This window comes from Gambusia affinis, linkage group LG15, assembly GCF_019740435.1.
Source record: "Gambusia affinis linkage group LG15, SWU_Gaff_1.0, whole genome shotgun sequence".
NCBI classification, from domain to species: Eukaryota; Metazoa; Chordata; class Actinopteri; order Cyprinodontiformes; family Poeciliidae; genus Gambusia; species Gambusia affinis.
The window spans coordinates 1,372,045-1,387,452 of record NC_057882.1 but is presented as its reverse complement, the minus strand read 5'-3'; the positions used below and the strand labels follow the sequence as shown (position 1 = coordinate 1,387,452).

Sequence of the window (15,408 nt, the reverse complement as noted above, 5' to 3'; positions counted from 1 at the left end):
AGCCTAAAGATGACGAGGATGAGCGCTGTAGGGTACACAGCTGCGACCATGTCTACTTGCAGAATTGTTCATTGTTCTGACAGATCCATCCATTCATCGATTTGACTAGTATGCAACAAGTGAGTTGAATATTTAAAAAAATTTCTGTTAACTCTAGGTTTTCATCACCTCCAGTGCTTCCATTCATGCTGACCTACAGCTTGAGTGTTTTACGTTCATCTGCCAAACAGACAGGACGGCCCAGGGAAAACCAAACCAACGACCAGGTCAATGTTTCAGCATGTCGTTCCACATTTCCATCACTCAGCCGACACGTGTTTCACTGTTGCTTCCCTGGAATGACAACCAGTCGAGTCAGAAACAGATTCAGTGTGCAAACACTTCATACTGACATTTGTATTCACTGTTTGTCTTATGTGAAGTGATGCTCAGTGGGAGAGACTGAGCTCAAAGTCTGGGGAAATTAGAAAAATCCTACACTGGAAAAGAAAAATAGACAGCATCACGGATAAATGGAAATTTCTATTTATTTATTATTTTATTTAATTTTTTACTCATGATTAAATTCAGAGAACATTTCAAGTAATTATGTCAGACTTGGTATCTGCTTATAAATAAAGGAATCTTCCAAAGTTATTTAAATGTATTCAAAATTTAAATGCTTAGTATTTTTGTTTCCTCAATCCAATAACAACAAAACAATAAATATTGAATGTGTAAATTGACTTAAACTAGTTCCTCTACAGTAGGTCATAAACCTAAGTGCCCAAAATTACTTATAAAAATGGCTGGCATAAGATTCCAGCCATTTTTATGGTATCTTATGCCATCCAATGGCATAAGATACCATAAAATGAAGAAAATTAAAATAGACATGAATGAGGAAGCTCAAAGTTCTAAGGATCATAGCATCTAAAATTTTTATTTGGTTGTGCTTCAGGACTATGGGTGCTGAGGTCCCTTTTATGGGCTATGTAGTCTGTGCTAACCAAAGTAAAAGCTGAGTCCACAAAATTGAGCTCCTTTCCAGTGAAGATTGAATCAGATCCTGTTTGAGGATAGAGAGGAGAGTGACTTGTTGGGACACCTCTGGGTCTACAGAACATAGCTGTGGAAGTGCTCATTGATGGGCCAAACGAGAACAATAAAGAGGCGTCAGCCGCATGTGTTTACACAGCATGATTTTCCATGTCATTTTCTGACACTGCGTGATATTTGCTGAAGGTTGTTTTTTTTTTTTTTTCACCTGGGAGATAAATAGACAACTGTTGTATCTGTACGACCAAATAGGGATGTCTGCGTTTCCTTCCTTATGTTGTTACCTCAGCAGCCCCGTTGGCAGGAGGTAAAGGGTAAACTTGATTGCTCTGGTAGATTTTAAACTCTCAAAGATTACATTATGTTAATATATAAGATCAGACCCAGAGGCAGATATTTTTCACACAATACTGAAGCTATAAGGTTTCTAAAATTTCCTTTTCCCCATTTTATCAAACAATGAAGTTCCTGCCATGTTGAGATGTTGAATTCCATTAGAGAGTGGTTGGGTTATTCAAAATTGCATTTTAAAGCCCTGTCTGGTTATCATGTCACTGGATTGCTAGCTGGACTCCCACTGAACTTCGCGGTGCTATTCACCCGTCTCAACCACAAGTCCTAATTAATGGATTTGGCAGCAATGTTCAATAATAAATTAACTGGCTGCCTCGGGGTGATAAGTCCTTCATACAAACAAAAAGAAAACAATGTTGCACACACACCCACTCAATGACTTAAACACAAACACACAACTAGTCTGAAATCATTTAGGCAAAGGTGGCCCCGCAGGCATTGGCGCAATAATCTCCTGCTGAGTATACTGCTTGGACACAAATGAGACTGCCAATGCTCTGCCAGCAGTTGCCAGTTTATCTCTTAACCATCCTCTATGACTCTGAACCTCATGTCTCACTTATCCTAATAGATTAAACTAGGTTGAACCTCTTAGGTGGCCGTTTGACAGATTAAATTAGCTAGTGGAGGATTAACTGGGAGTGACTCAAGTGCAAGCATGGTTTAACTTCTACTTCTGCTGAACTTATTAATTCAGAAATGAACACATACTCAATGATCAGTGTTCAGTGTTGGCGCATTAATAGCGAAAATAGTGTCAGAGATGTTCTGACTTTTATCAAAAACCAGAGTCTAACTATATGGGCCATACTGAACAAATTATTACTTACTACCATGTTTTGCTTGAACATTTTTGAAGTTCATGGAATAAAAAAGAAATTTAGGGTGAAATTTTAAAACATGAAAAAAGTCATTAATTTTGGATTATTCAATAGGAGAAGAAAAGGATTCAGAGACATACTAGATTATATGATGAAGACATCTTTTTTATGTATGTAATTGTTTTTAAATACTTTTTACATATTTGATAAAAATAATCATTATGTTATATAGTATACACATATATATATATATATATATATATATATAGTATAAGATAACCTGTGAAAATCTCTCATACCATACTGTCACAACTTAATGATAACTGCAACAAATATGTAAACAAAAATTATATATATATTTTTGTAATACACCAGCTTTAAACATATGCTCCAGTGCTTTGTCTACTTATCAACAGGAGTTATTTGAGATGTTACAGCCAGTGCTGTAAAAGTGACATCCTGCATCAACATCTCCTCACTATCTTGAGACTGAGCTCTTCTGTTTTGGTTATTTTTTGCTGTCTTTGGAAATATTTCCACTTTAAAGGTCTCAATGATGGTCTTTGCTGATTATCCCAGACATAGCCCAGATCTCTGTGATTATCTAGTACTTCAGAAATGGTTGCGATACCTGGAGCAACAAGCAAGCTACTAGAAATTTCATAGGCTTTTGAAGATGTTCTATGCTACATCAGAGGCTGAAATTTCTTCCTAATCCCAAGCTTTTGAACTTTGTTTTGGATTAGCAATCCAAAAAATATTGAAGTTTGATGTGTTGCAACAAGCAGATATGTTGATAGCAGTAGATTGTTTGGGAGTAACTTCAATGAATTCAACTACAGGTGAAAACAGTCTTTTGAAACCAGAGGGGAGTTTGACATCTCAGTTTATAAGATATTGAGATCTATACTTTAAAGAAAAAAATATCTCTTCATCTGAAGCCTAGCTTGACACAACACAAGCATGGTCAACTGACTGGGCAAGATGCCTGAATTTACACCATTAACATATACGGTGTTCTAAAAATCCTCCTCCATGCATATGTTTTGATAAGGTTATTTAAATTAATTAGATCTAACTTTAAGTTTCTAAAAATACAAATGAGATTTCCACAATATCATTACTTGAGTTTTAAGATTTAACGTAAATCATATACTATTTTACTTTTGTTTCAGCTTTCAACTGTGGGATAAAACTGCTACCTTACTTTTTTAAAAAAGATACCATCAAAAAGACTGACTTGCCAAGTTAAGCTTGACATTTAAAGAAGCTCCCTTCTTTAACCTTTGTGGTGGGTCTGAAAAGTTCTTGTCTTGTCTATTGCTTGTAAACCTTCAGGTTATTTCTCTCAGTGGGGAGCCTTTCTGTGTATGTGTGAGAAAAAAATCTTTTTAGCAGATGCCTGATTAATGTTTTTGAACCACACAGCCTACAGCCGTACAGAATTATCCTCTATTTTTTACTGTTGCTGTTACTTTTGTCTCATAATGAACTTGAATAAGCCAGTGAGTCTGTAATCTGATACTTTATTTGTCTGACAAGAAGTAAGCCTTAAGATTATTAATTAAAAATAATCCCTTTAATTTTTGCCACCAGGACTTGTGTCTCAACACTGCCGTTTTCAGAACTGAGCTATTGAAGACAAACATCTTCCCAACTACCATACTACATCTTATCCTTTTTTTAAATACTGCACTTTATCCTTTTTTACCATCTTAGGCATCCAATTGAGCATGTAACTACGAGCAAATCCTGAAGGGCGAAATGTCACAGGCAGCCCAAATCAGAAGTGTCTTTTTTTTTAACTGGGCTTCCTGCCTCAATGTATCCCACACAATGCTTTCTTTATCTTTAATTTTCTGCATCAATAAGCAACAAATAAGACAGACTGAGGGTAGTGGGGCAGTCATGTTCTTTCCTCTTGTCTCAATCTGTAGGCTGCTGATAAGCAGGCAGAGGCAGAGGAGTAACATCGCTTAATTTACCCTCCGTTTGTGTTCCTCCCTCCTTTTTCCTTCTGCTCTCCAACCTCAGGGAGACCGGTGAGAAAAAAATCTGTCTCTGATGAGTTTATATTTGATGTGCAAAGTTTGGCAGGATTCAGAAGAGGAAAACTGATGGCATTCTAACAAGGATATATAAGATTTCAGTGGACAATATATATATAAATTAAAATTTAAATACTATTTTAAATTAACATATAACTTAATATTCACTGTGAGTTTGAAGCCAACCTAGCCTCTAAATATAACATATTTCTTAAGTTTAGGATTTTACAATTGGTATGGAAAACATTGTGATGTTGCATTGTAAATTGATCAAATTCCATTTGTATTGAGTGTTCATGCAAGAACACTCAATTTTTGGGACTTGGGAGATTTTTCTGCATTAATGAACCTAAAATTCATAACAGTCTAATTAATTAGCTATATTTCCCCTGTTGCAACATTATTTTTGTCAGTTTGCTGCTTTGGAGCAAAACAATGTGTGTTAACACAATACAAATGTGGAAATACATAAAGTACAATCAGAAAAAGGGCTGAACAATCAGACTTAATTGGCAGGACTCAATGACAAAGCCTTTTCTTTATAAAGGAACATGGCAGTTAGATTGAGGTTTGCATATTTTCGTTTGCATGAACCATTAAACTTGTGAAACAATGTTTTTTGAAATGTTAAAAAAATCTTAGGAATTTTTAGGTCAAAATGCACTGTACCATGTTTTGAGAAAACTAAACACGTCAGCTCTATCACAGAGTATCACAGTAGGTGAAGAGTCACTTGTCACTCCTTAAATGCTGTTAGATTTGTGTGGATCTAGAGCCTTTACATTTATTCATTATTTGACTAAAGCAGACTTTGTTGTTGAATTATGCAGACAAAAGGTTATGCTGCTGTTTGAAAATAGTTTGAAATAATTAAACGGGCAGGATTTTGTGATTTCCACTTTACAGCAAAACTAAAATTCCATTCAGTTGTTATAAAAATGCTGCATAAATTAAATACGACAAAATAAATTTGACATTAAAATGTGACACCTTAAAATTAGGCCTACATCTCTTTAAGACTGCAGTTCCTAGGAGTTAAAAGAAATCTGACCCTTGAAACAATGTTTTTATCAGCATTGCACTGAAAAGCAGTTCATAATAAGCTGATGCACAGTTTCACCAGGTGTTTGCTAATTGCTGCTGGCTAGTCTGGAAGAGCTACGTTAGGAAGTCATAAAGGGGTGGGGGACTTCTGTGAGGTGGAAGCTCAGAAGCTTGGAAACAGCAACTCTGAGGAGGAGCTTCATCTCAAAGGTGGGGCTAGGCTCTTCCCGGCGTTTTGCACAGCTGAATGGTTGCCACTGGAAATTTAAGGATTTTTCAAACATACACTAAAGAATCAAAGCAACATTCCAAGTATGTTTATGAGGGAATAACATTCCAATATGTTCTGAAGCTCAAAAAAGTAAATTTTACCGAATATAGCCCCTTTAAAAATGCTCTAAACTGATATACTTCACAATATTGTGATATTTTAAGAAATTGTGTGGACATTATTTATAGCCACTGAAGTCATAACTTCTTCTGGTAATGACAGACATGGAGCCTGATGTAACCTTAATCACTGACTATACACATTTAACCTGTGTATATATATACTGGACATGTCAACTGGACATTACTCCAGGTGAACGTATCAGAACAACTCAACTTCCTGAGAAATTACTTTAGTAAAAGCAATAAAGAACTCTGTGCTCAAAGGACATGCCATTCATTTTCCTCTGAGCTGGCTGATGAATTTCCAACCACTCAGCCAAAATCAATCAAACCAAAACTGGAAAAATAAGGCAGCTGCTTATTATTATTATTATTATTATTATTATTATTATTATTATTATTATTATTATTATTATTATTATTATTATTATTATTATTATTATTATTTATTTATTTATTTTTACAAAATGTTAGGCTCCTAATTTACAGCAGAAAAGAGGTTTATGGAGCAGCATCAACAAAAGTGAGTCTGTGTCAGCACAAGGTCACTCTTGGGTTAAAGCTCCATTGAAAACTGTGTGACAGGCTCTGCTAACATGTCACTTTCCCATCTCTGCCTGCCTTTGCTGATTCTATTCATTTCCCTCCTATTCAGTCCACCTCCATTCGGTTCTGCCTAATTTACAAGCATGAATGCCATGTTGTGTTACTCTGCCAAAGAGCCTGACTTCATTTAGCCGCTTTGCCAGTATGCTGTTCATTAGTGCAGAAACAGATTCATTAAGGCTTAGGTTTTTCTCTGCCTGAGCTTTTATGCTGTTCTACCTTCAGTACAAATCTCATGACTTTCATCCTATTCAGTTAACAACAGCACTAAACAACAAATTCAAGTTAGCTATACTCTCTACTAGCCTAGTATTTTTATGAGGAAAACACTGTTTATCATTATTTATCTGTTGTAATTCTCCATAATCTGAGCTAGAGGGAGCAGGGATTAAGCTTCAGGTATTTGTATTGCACAAATTGTTGCAATCTACCCAAATATTGTAATAAGATTGTAATAGATGTGTTTCTGTTTGTTTTGAGGTTTTTCACCTAAGTGGTTGGCTAAGTAGTTGGACTACAAAAAATTATGAAAATAAAGATGGTCTAACTAAAATGAAGACTCCTTGAGTGAAATCCAGTCCTGTTTCACAGTAGAGACCTATCCTTTTCAAGTGGGGATCGCACAGTAAATTAAACCTAACAGAACTTGACAGTGAAAAACCATGATCTAAAGACTGGAGAGACTTTAAGAGTTTGTTGGCTGGACCAAACGTGTCCAGAAAGAAACAAGTCAAGATTGTTCTTTTGCCTTGCTGCTAAAATCAAAATGGCTGACTCAGTAGTGTTGGAGCAGCTAAAAAGTGCTAGAGCAACAGCGAAGCGTCAGTTCTCCCGTTTAGCCAATAATGTGCTACGAATGCACACAATGATGTCTGAGGAAGAGCTCAGGCACAACTTTGCAAAGCTCACAGCAGAGGCCAGTAAAGTTCTTGAATCCAATGATGATGTTGCAGAACAATATTCTGTTGAAAATTCAGATTGAGAGGTGTTAAGTAAACAACAAAAGGCTGATTTGGAAAAAACAACCACAGAGTGTGAGAAAAAATTGCAAGAGCTAAAAAACCTAATACAAAAGACATTGTGGGAAAATTTTGGGGAATATGAACTGACGCATAATTGAGAAAGCACTTCAGAAGTTCTTCTCAGACGTCCACCTCAGTGAACTTGTGAGACCAAAAGAGATACAGCTGCTAATAACTCACAAAGAAGGTTGACTGGTTCCACAGAAGATAGGTGCTGTTGGAGATCTTGGGATGGATCATTGGGAAAGACTGTTGCAGGAACACACCCTGACCTGTTTGAAGAGGCTACATTCACAGCGCACCAATCCAGAACCCACTTTGCCAGGTCAACGAGAACTGCTGCAGTGATGTATAAAGAGCATGTATGCTCCTCATCTACCATCAAGCATTTTAGCTCTGCGGCTACCACTCATGATTTCCTTGAATGGTGGAAGTGGGACAGCATTGGTGCTGCTTGCACCCCAAAATGTGGAGGCTGCTGCTGTGGCAACTGCCAATCTGGTGGTAAAGAAATTACCTTAGCTGAAGAAAAAGAATTAGAAGTGGTGAAGAGTGGACTCATGACTGATGTGCTGATGACTACAGCGACAGACCCCATTGGCATACAAGCTATCCATGGCTTGAGGACCCCTCCACATTGCCAAACAATAAAAAGGCAGTGGAGGCAAACTTTCTCAGAACGGAGAGACAACTGGCCAAGGAACCACTGTGGAAAAAGGCTTACAGTGCTCAAGTTCATAAAATGGTAGACCAGAAGGCTGCAAAAAAGCTGACTGAAGAGGATCTAAATACCTGGAAAGGACCTGTCTGGTATATAAGCCATCTCCTCGGTCCCAAACCGCACTCTGTTACAATCCCTGTGAGACTCGTCTGGAACAGCAGTCAAAAGTATAAAGGCCAAAGCCTAAATGATCTGCTGTTGAAAGGTCCTGATGTTCTCAATTCCATCCTACATGTACTATTTTATTTTCTCAACTGAATGCATTAAATAAAATGCAATATTTATTTCATTCTCTATAAATGATGCTACAAGTTTAGATCTATGTTCTGTGTTACAATTAAACCATTTCTAGGGGCCCCTGATTGTCTGGAGGCCCAGCAGCTACTGAGTTTTCTTTGCCTTGATATTCCAGTCTTATAATTCTAGATCTAGAGGTTTAACATCAAACTACTATATAGAATTAACCCCTTTAAGCTTTTTTGAATCTATAAATCAGTCTGCAGCCAGGTTGTTCTGAGGTTAAATAGATATCATTAGGGCTTAATTAGTAAAATGGCAGCAAATTAGCTTATTTCATAACTTTATAACCAGAAACCTTCTCTCCTCTGTTTAACAGCTACAGTCTCAGACCAACTCAGCCCTCCAGGACTGTTGGCAACAGAAACAGAAACTTTATGCCTGTTGGGGAAAATATATGCAATATTTGCTTTGCATTTCCCCGCATGATGGCAATGATATAGTAGGATCCATTTAGATTCTTGATTAATATGGGTTGTTGCTATGTTGTTGTACAGTGTTTTTGTTCAATGTGCCCCTTTTTTAAATTTGAGCCCCTGCTCCTCCAAAGGTCTCTGCACGGCCCTGTTATGACTGTTGTTTAAGTTTTGTACGGGTCATGTTTAAATGTTTCTCAAATATTATACTAATTGTTCTGTGATTCTGAAAAAAGTACAAAATGGGAATTTCATTTTGTAATTGTCCTGAATGCCCTAAGTCTATTTTTGTTTTACAGTATTTGTCCATGTAGACATTACCTTTGTTGGAAACTGTCATGTATGCCGGTTTTTCAATATTGTACTGTATATCCCTGTTTACATTTAATAGCTTATCCATGTATGGAGACTTGTTAAATATCAATTATGCCTTTGCTGTGTTCGGCTGAGGGCAGCCTTTTTTTGACCGGGGGGTTGAGGGTAATATGTAACAGCCGTAATTGTTGCGTGTCTTTAAGATACTCTAGTATCGCTAATGATTTCACAAGTATGCGCCACTGCTTCTCTGTAGCGAGCGTGGGAGAAACGCGCTACAGATGGACCGAGACGGACATGTTAGCTCCCTAACTTCACTTAGCAAAATGTTGCCAACTTTTCAAAACTTCATCACTGCAAAAAAAGAAAAAATATAAATTTATTCAGCTTGGTGATTACTTGTGGATTACTGTTAAATTTTAATTAAATATAATGAAAAGAGAATGCAATTAAATACAAAAAATAACACATAAACTGGGCTAAGAAATATCTGAAGACATTTTTTAAAAGATTTTATGGATGAAATGAAGGAGAGACTCTTGACAGACAGACAATAAAGAGGGGCCCACGGGTGGATCAGTTATAGTCACTGAACTCCACTTGGGGTGAGATGCTACAAGGTGGATAGGCCCAAAGATGAGCTGGTTGAACCTTTTCAGGTTGAAGATGGACTCAACATAAACTCCCAAACTTTCTGCCAGTTTTTAAGAAGACACTTTCTTAAAACACCTGAAGCCAATTGAGAACTTATGGGCACTAAATGGGAGATGAACAGTGATGGAAGACAGTCCACCTGTAGAGAATCTGAGAGGCTGAGCTTGTTGCTACACAAAAACTTGATAGTCCACAGAACAAAAAACTTACGGACAGATCAGTAACAGTGTCAGGCTAGTCACTGTTATTGAAAAGAAAGGTGGTGAAAATAAAAAACATCCACATAAGCTTGCTAAATGTTTTCCATTTTACATGAAACATCTCAATCCTGATAGATTTTTCAGATCTGTTCTATCTTGCAGATATAAATATAGATTAAAAATAACTATGTCACTATTGAGGGTCCTATCATTCTTGTCCTGTTCATTTCCTCCATGTTTGTGTGTTCATTATTACCCTTTATTGCTGCAGCTGTTTTTGGTTTCTTGATTATTTCCTAGCGTATGTTTAAGTTGTGAACTCTTGCACACTGTGGTGCTTGTAGCTCCTGTTCATTAAAGAAAGAACCTTCTTTGACTTACTTGATTGTCGATCTGCTCTTCCTCATGGCTGTCCGTAACACATACATTTCAGATGCTGTTCTAAGTCCAAAATAATTTTTTGGTGATAGAAAACCAACAAATTGTTCTTCTAAATTAATGTATAAATGACACACACTGAGTGTTGTACTGAAGTATACAGGGCAGTTTAGAGAACCCCATCATTGGATCATGTGACTAACATGCAAATCAATGAGCTTCAAAGATTTATTGGTTTGTAAATGATGAGTATTTGCAGTATCTTCTTAAAAAGTATTCACACTCAATTCTTTTATAATCAAAGGAAATTGACCTTTTAAAATATTTTTTCCAATGTATTTAGAGCAAATCACGACCAAATGGATGTCAAGTTGTAGTTACTATCTCAGATGGAGTGATTACATAGCTCAAAGGGGAATGGCTAGTTGGCTAGTTGAAAAGTTTGAAAAGAAACCGTACCACAACAATGTGCAACAAAGTATAGAGACTCTTGCTTTCTTTAAGTATGCAGATATGAAGGAAAGGTGATTGAGATAGGTAAAAGAGAAGAAGATGGACTTCCCTCTTCATTTGAGACACTATTAGTCCAACCGTTATGAGATGAATTTCTGTCTTTTCTTCCTCAGGAAAAGAAAAAGAGGACTCATGTCACTGCTTTACTAACAAGCTTTAGCAGAATCAACACTCAGACCATGACTATGATTGTTGGCATTCTTATGTTGTTTCTACTTTAATGTGTCCTCTGTATAAAATATCAGCTGATGTCCATGGATTACTTCATTAAAAAAATCAATAACCAATCTCTTCCAATAATTCTTAACTAGCTGCAGCATCAGCACCTGAGCCAAATGAATGCAGAATATAAATATTTTACCACTAAATTGCTCTACACAAGCAATTTTTCACTGTTGTGGGGAATCAAAGCAGCATTGAATGCATCCTTCCACTGGGCAAACCACAACAAGTTTAAATCTGTCAAGTCTCCAAGCAACTGAGTCCCAGAGATGTCTCTTGTCTTTCTCCTCTTCACAATTTAAATTAAAGGTGACCTATTAAGCTTCTTTGAACAGGCTAGTATAGGTCTATGGATTATACAAAACATGTTTATTACATTTTAGCCAGGTCAGATCTACCTATTTTGTGCTCCTTTCAGAATGAGCTCTTTTTATTGGGGCCTGCCCATAGCAATGCATAAGGAGAGCAGTGACTGACTTGCGAAGCAAGTCAGTCACTGCCTCCATGCATTGCATGGCAGGCACCTATTGTTCTACACCCAATAGAATGTTTCTTTAATACGTATTATTGGGGCCTGCCCATAGCAATGCATAAGGAGAGCAGTGACTGACTTGCGAAGCAAGTCAGTCACTGCCTCCATGCATTGCATGGCAGGCACCTATTGTTCTACACCCAATAGAATGTTTCTTTAATACGTATTATTTATTATTCTTCCGTTACCGTTAATGCGGCTCGTACGCTCTTGAGCCCACCCACAAAAGTGGTATCAAAACGTGCGGCTCGTTCCGGGAGGGAGCTATTACTTTTGGTGGGATTTGGAGTTACCATGGCGGCGTAAAAAAACGACCCCAAAATCACTAACGAGCTCACCAGGTGCATCTCTCAAATCAAGGGGCGAGGCAACCAGTAAATCCTGAAAATACCCTATTTTGAGGATTTTCTGTGTCGTCATAACTTTATGTAGAAACGCCATTCAAACTTCATTTTGTAGATCGTCCGTGATCTCTTTTAAAGTGAAGACAACGTCAATATGTATTATGGTTTGTCCACAACTTCTTTCTAAGCGACCCAAAGTTTTTGATTTTTGGAAAAATCAGAGTGTGAAGGCCGCTCCGCTAGAGTGAGAGTCAGAGCGACATTTTGACCCCAAATCATTTTTTAACTCGCCCTCACGCTCACAAATATTGCATGATTGGTATCAAACTTGGTCATGACATTGATCTGGCGTGCCTGCTCCGGTCAAATGTTTTCAAAAATTATCTAAGCGCTTACAGTTTTCTCTCCAGGTGCTTCAGAGCAAAGTCATGCGCCAGGGTAGCAGACAGATCTCACTGATTCACTTCCATGTATTTCTGAAAAATTTCAGACCTTGGCACACACTTTTTTTATCTCATTGCTGTTAATACTGTGAGTGAGGTAGAGATATGAATGGCGGGACTATGTGAGACGACAAATAGCCCTCTCATATGATTCTATGGGTTTTCGAATCTGTATTACGGTTCCCGAACGGAAACAGTTTTTGCAATGCTTTTTTAGTCAAACTGGCTGGCTCAAACAGAGAATTGTCTCCCCTGGATGTCTCACTCACAGCTGGCAGAGGATTATTTACCATGGCAACGGACCCAAGAGCAGGGAGATTTGCTGAGGACTACAAATCGCATCACTGTAGTTGAACTAGTAGTTCAGTTAAAACAGAGGAGGACTGAGCTGGCCTTTAGAAAAACTTGCTGCTATGGGCTGTATATAACTAATTTAACCCTGTCACTGTTACACATGGGATGAGTCTAGCCCTTTGAAATGAAGCTTACTGAAAATTTCAAAATAAAAGCCCTTGAAAATTTTTACATCAGGTCATTGCTTTTTTGACTGATTTAATCCAATGACTGTTACACATGGGATGACTTTGACCCTTTCAAATGAAGCTTAACAAAAATTTCAAAATAAAAGCCTTGGGAATTTTTACATCATGTAATTGCTCTTTTTGGCTTTATGTGACTGGTTTATCCAAAGCACTCTTACACATTGGATTAGTGTGGGCATTTAATATGAAGCTTACTGCAAATTTCAAAATAAAAGCCTCAAAATGCCCCTCTGGACAGTGCACCACCGGAGGCGGTGCAGTGATATCATTCTGCATTATCTGTTTATCCCAGGTTAGGGAACTGCCTTGCACAGCAAGGCAGTTCATTAGCATTAGCCTTTTAGCTTAAATAAGCTATTTTCTATTTTCAGACTTATTAGCCATGTTTAGTATACTTAATGGAGTAAGTAAATGACAGTAAACATTCTAATAATATCCCACATGCTACAGAGAGCATTCACGCTAACATTAGCATATTTGCTCATTTAGCTAATACACTTACTTTATCATACTGAATGTGGTGCATGTCCAGTTTACTTAACATTATTGTGATTCTATTGATTGTATTGATTACATTGCAGCTTTCTTTAGCATTGATGCAAATTGTTAGCATCAGAACGCTGGGTCCAAACCGACGGGCACACTTTGGCAGGCCCCAGTTAAATTTCTTCAGGAATTTTCTAGTTATTTATTATTCTTCCGTTATAATGCGGCTCGTCGCTCTTGAGCCCACCCACAAAAGTGGTATCAAAACGTCGGCTCGTTCGGGAGGGAGCTATTATTTTGGTGGGATTTGGAGTTACCATGGCGGCGTAAAAGCAAAAAAACGACCCCAAAATCACTAACGAGCTCACCAGGTGCATCTCTAAATCGTCAAGGGGATGAGGCAACCAGTAAATCCTGAAAATACCCTATTTTGAGGATTTTCTGTGTCGCCATAATCATAACTTTAGAAACGCCATTCAAACTTCATTTTGTAGAATCGTCCGTGATCTCTTTTAAAGTGAAGACAACCGTCAATATGTATTATGGTTTGTCCACAACTTCTTTCTAAGCGACCCAAAGTTTTTGATTTTGGAAAAATCAGAGTGTGAAGGCAGCTCCGCTAGAGTGAGAGTCAGAGCGACATTTTGACCCCAAATCATTTTTAACTCGCCCTCACGCTCACAAATATTGCATGATTGGTATCAATCTTGGTCATGACATTGATACGCGTGCCTGCTCCGGTCAAATGTTTTCAAAAATTATCTAGCGCTTACAGTTTTCTCTCCAGGTGCTTCAGAGCAAAGTCATGCGCCAGGGTAGCAGACAGATCTCACTGATTCACTTCCATGTATTTCTGAAAAATTTCAGACCTTGGCACACACTTTTTTTATCTCATCGCTGTTAATACTGTGAGTGAGGTAGAGATATGAATGGCGGGACTATGTGAGACGACAAATAGCCCTCTCATATGCTTCAAACGGTTTCGAATATGTATTACGATTCCCGAGCAGAAACAGTTTTTTGCAATGCTTTTTAGTCAAACTGGCTGGCTCAAACAGAATTGTCTCCCCCTGGATGTCTCACTCACAGCTGGCAGAGAGGATTATTTACCATGGCAACGGAACCCAGAGAAGGGAGAGCTCTGAGGACTACAAATACGCATCACTGTAGTTCGAACTAGTAGTTCAGTTAAAACAGAGGAGGACTGAGCTGGCCTTTACAACTACTTGCTGCTATGGGCTGTATATAACTAATTTATCGCTTTCTCTGTTAAACATGGGATGAGTCTAGACCTTTGATATGATGCTTACTGAAAATTTCAAAATTAAAGCCCTTGAAAATTTTTACATCAGGTCATTGCTTTTTTGAGCGTTATATGACTGATTTAATCCAATGACTGTTACACATGGGATGACTTTGACCCTTTCAAATGAAGCTTAACAAAAATTTCAAAATAAAAGCCTTGGGAATTTTTACATCATGTAATTGCTCTTTTTGGCTTTATGTGACTGGTTTATCCAAAGCACTCTTACACATTGGATTAGTGTGGGCATTTAATATGAAGCTTACTGCAAATTTCAAAATAAAAGCCTCAAAATGCCCCTCTGGACAGTGCACCGCCGGAGGCGGTGCAGTGATATCATTCTGCATTATCTGTTTATCCGAGGTTAGGGTACTGCCTTGCGCAGCAAGGCAGTTCATTAGCATTAGCCTTTTAGCTTAAATAAGCTATTTTCTATTTTTCAGACTTATTAGCCATGTTTAGTATACTTAATGGAGTAAGTAAATGACAGTAAACATTCTAATGATACCCCACATGCTACTGAAAGTATTTATGCTTACATTAGCATATTTGCTCATTTTAGCTAATACACTTACTTTATCATACTGAATGTTGCATGTCCAGCTTACTTAACATTCTTGTGATTCTCCACATGCTATTGATTACATTGCAGCTTTCTTTAGCATTGATGCAAATTCTTAGCATCAGAACGCTGGGTCCAAACCGACGGGCACACT

General features: G+C 37.7%; 1 protein-coding gene across 1 annotated transcript in view; it reads right to left on the bottom strand.

Annotated features, from left to right (window-relative positions):
• Positions 1–293: 293 nt before the first annotated feature.
• Positions 294–15,408, bottom strand: part of LOC122845368 (glutamate receptor 1-like) — a 39,337-nt gene continuing 24,222 nt past the window's right edge. The window contains exon 3 of the mRNA XM_044141609.1: positions 294–333. Coding sequence (XP_043997544.1) covers positions 320–333 — 14 coding nt within the window. The 3' untranslated portion in view covers positions 294–319. The remainder of the gene's footprint in view (positions 334–15,408) is intronic.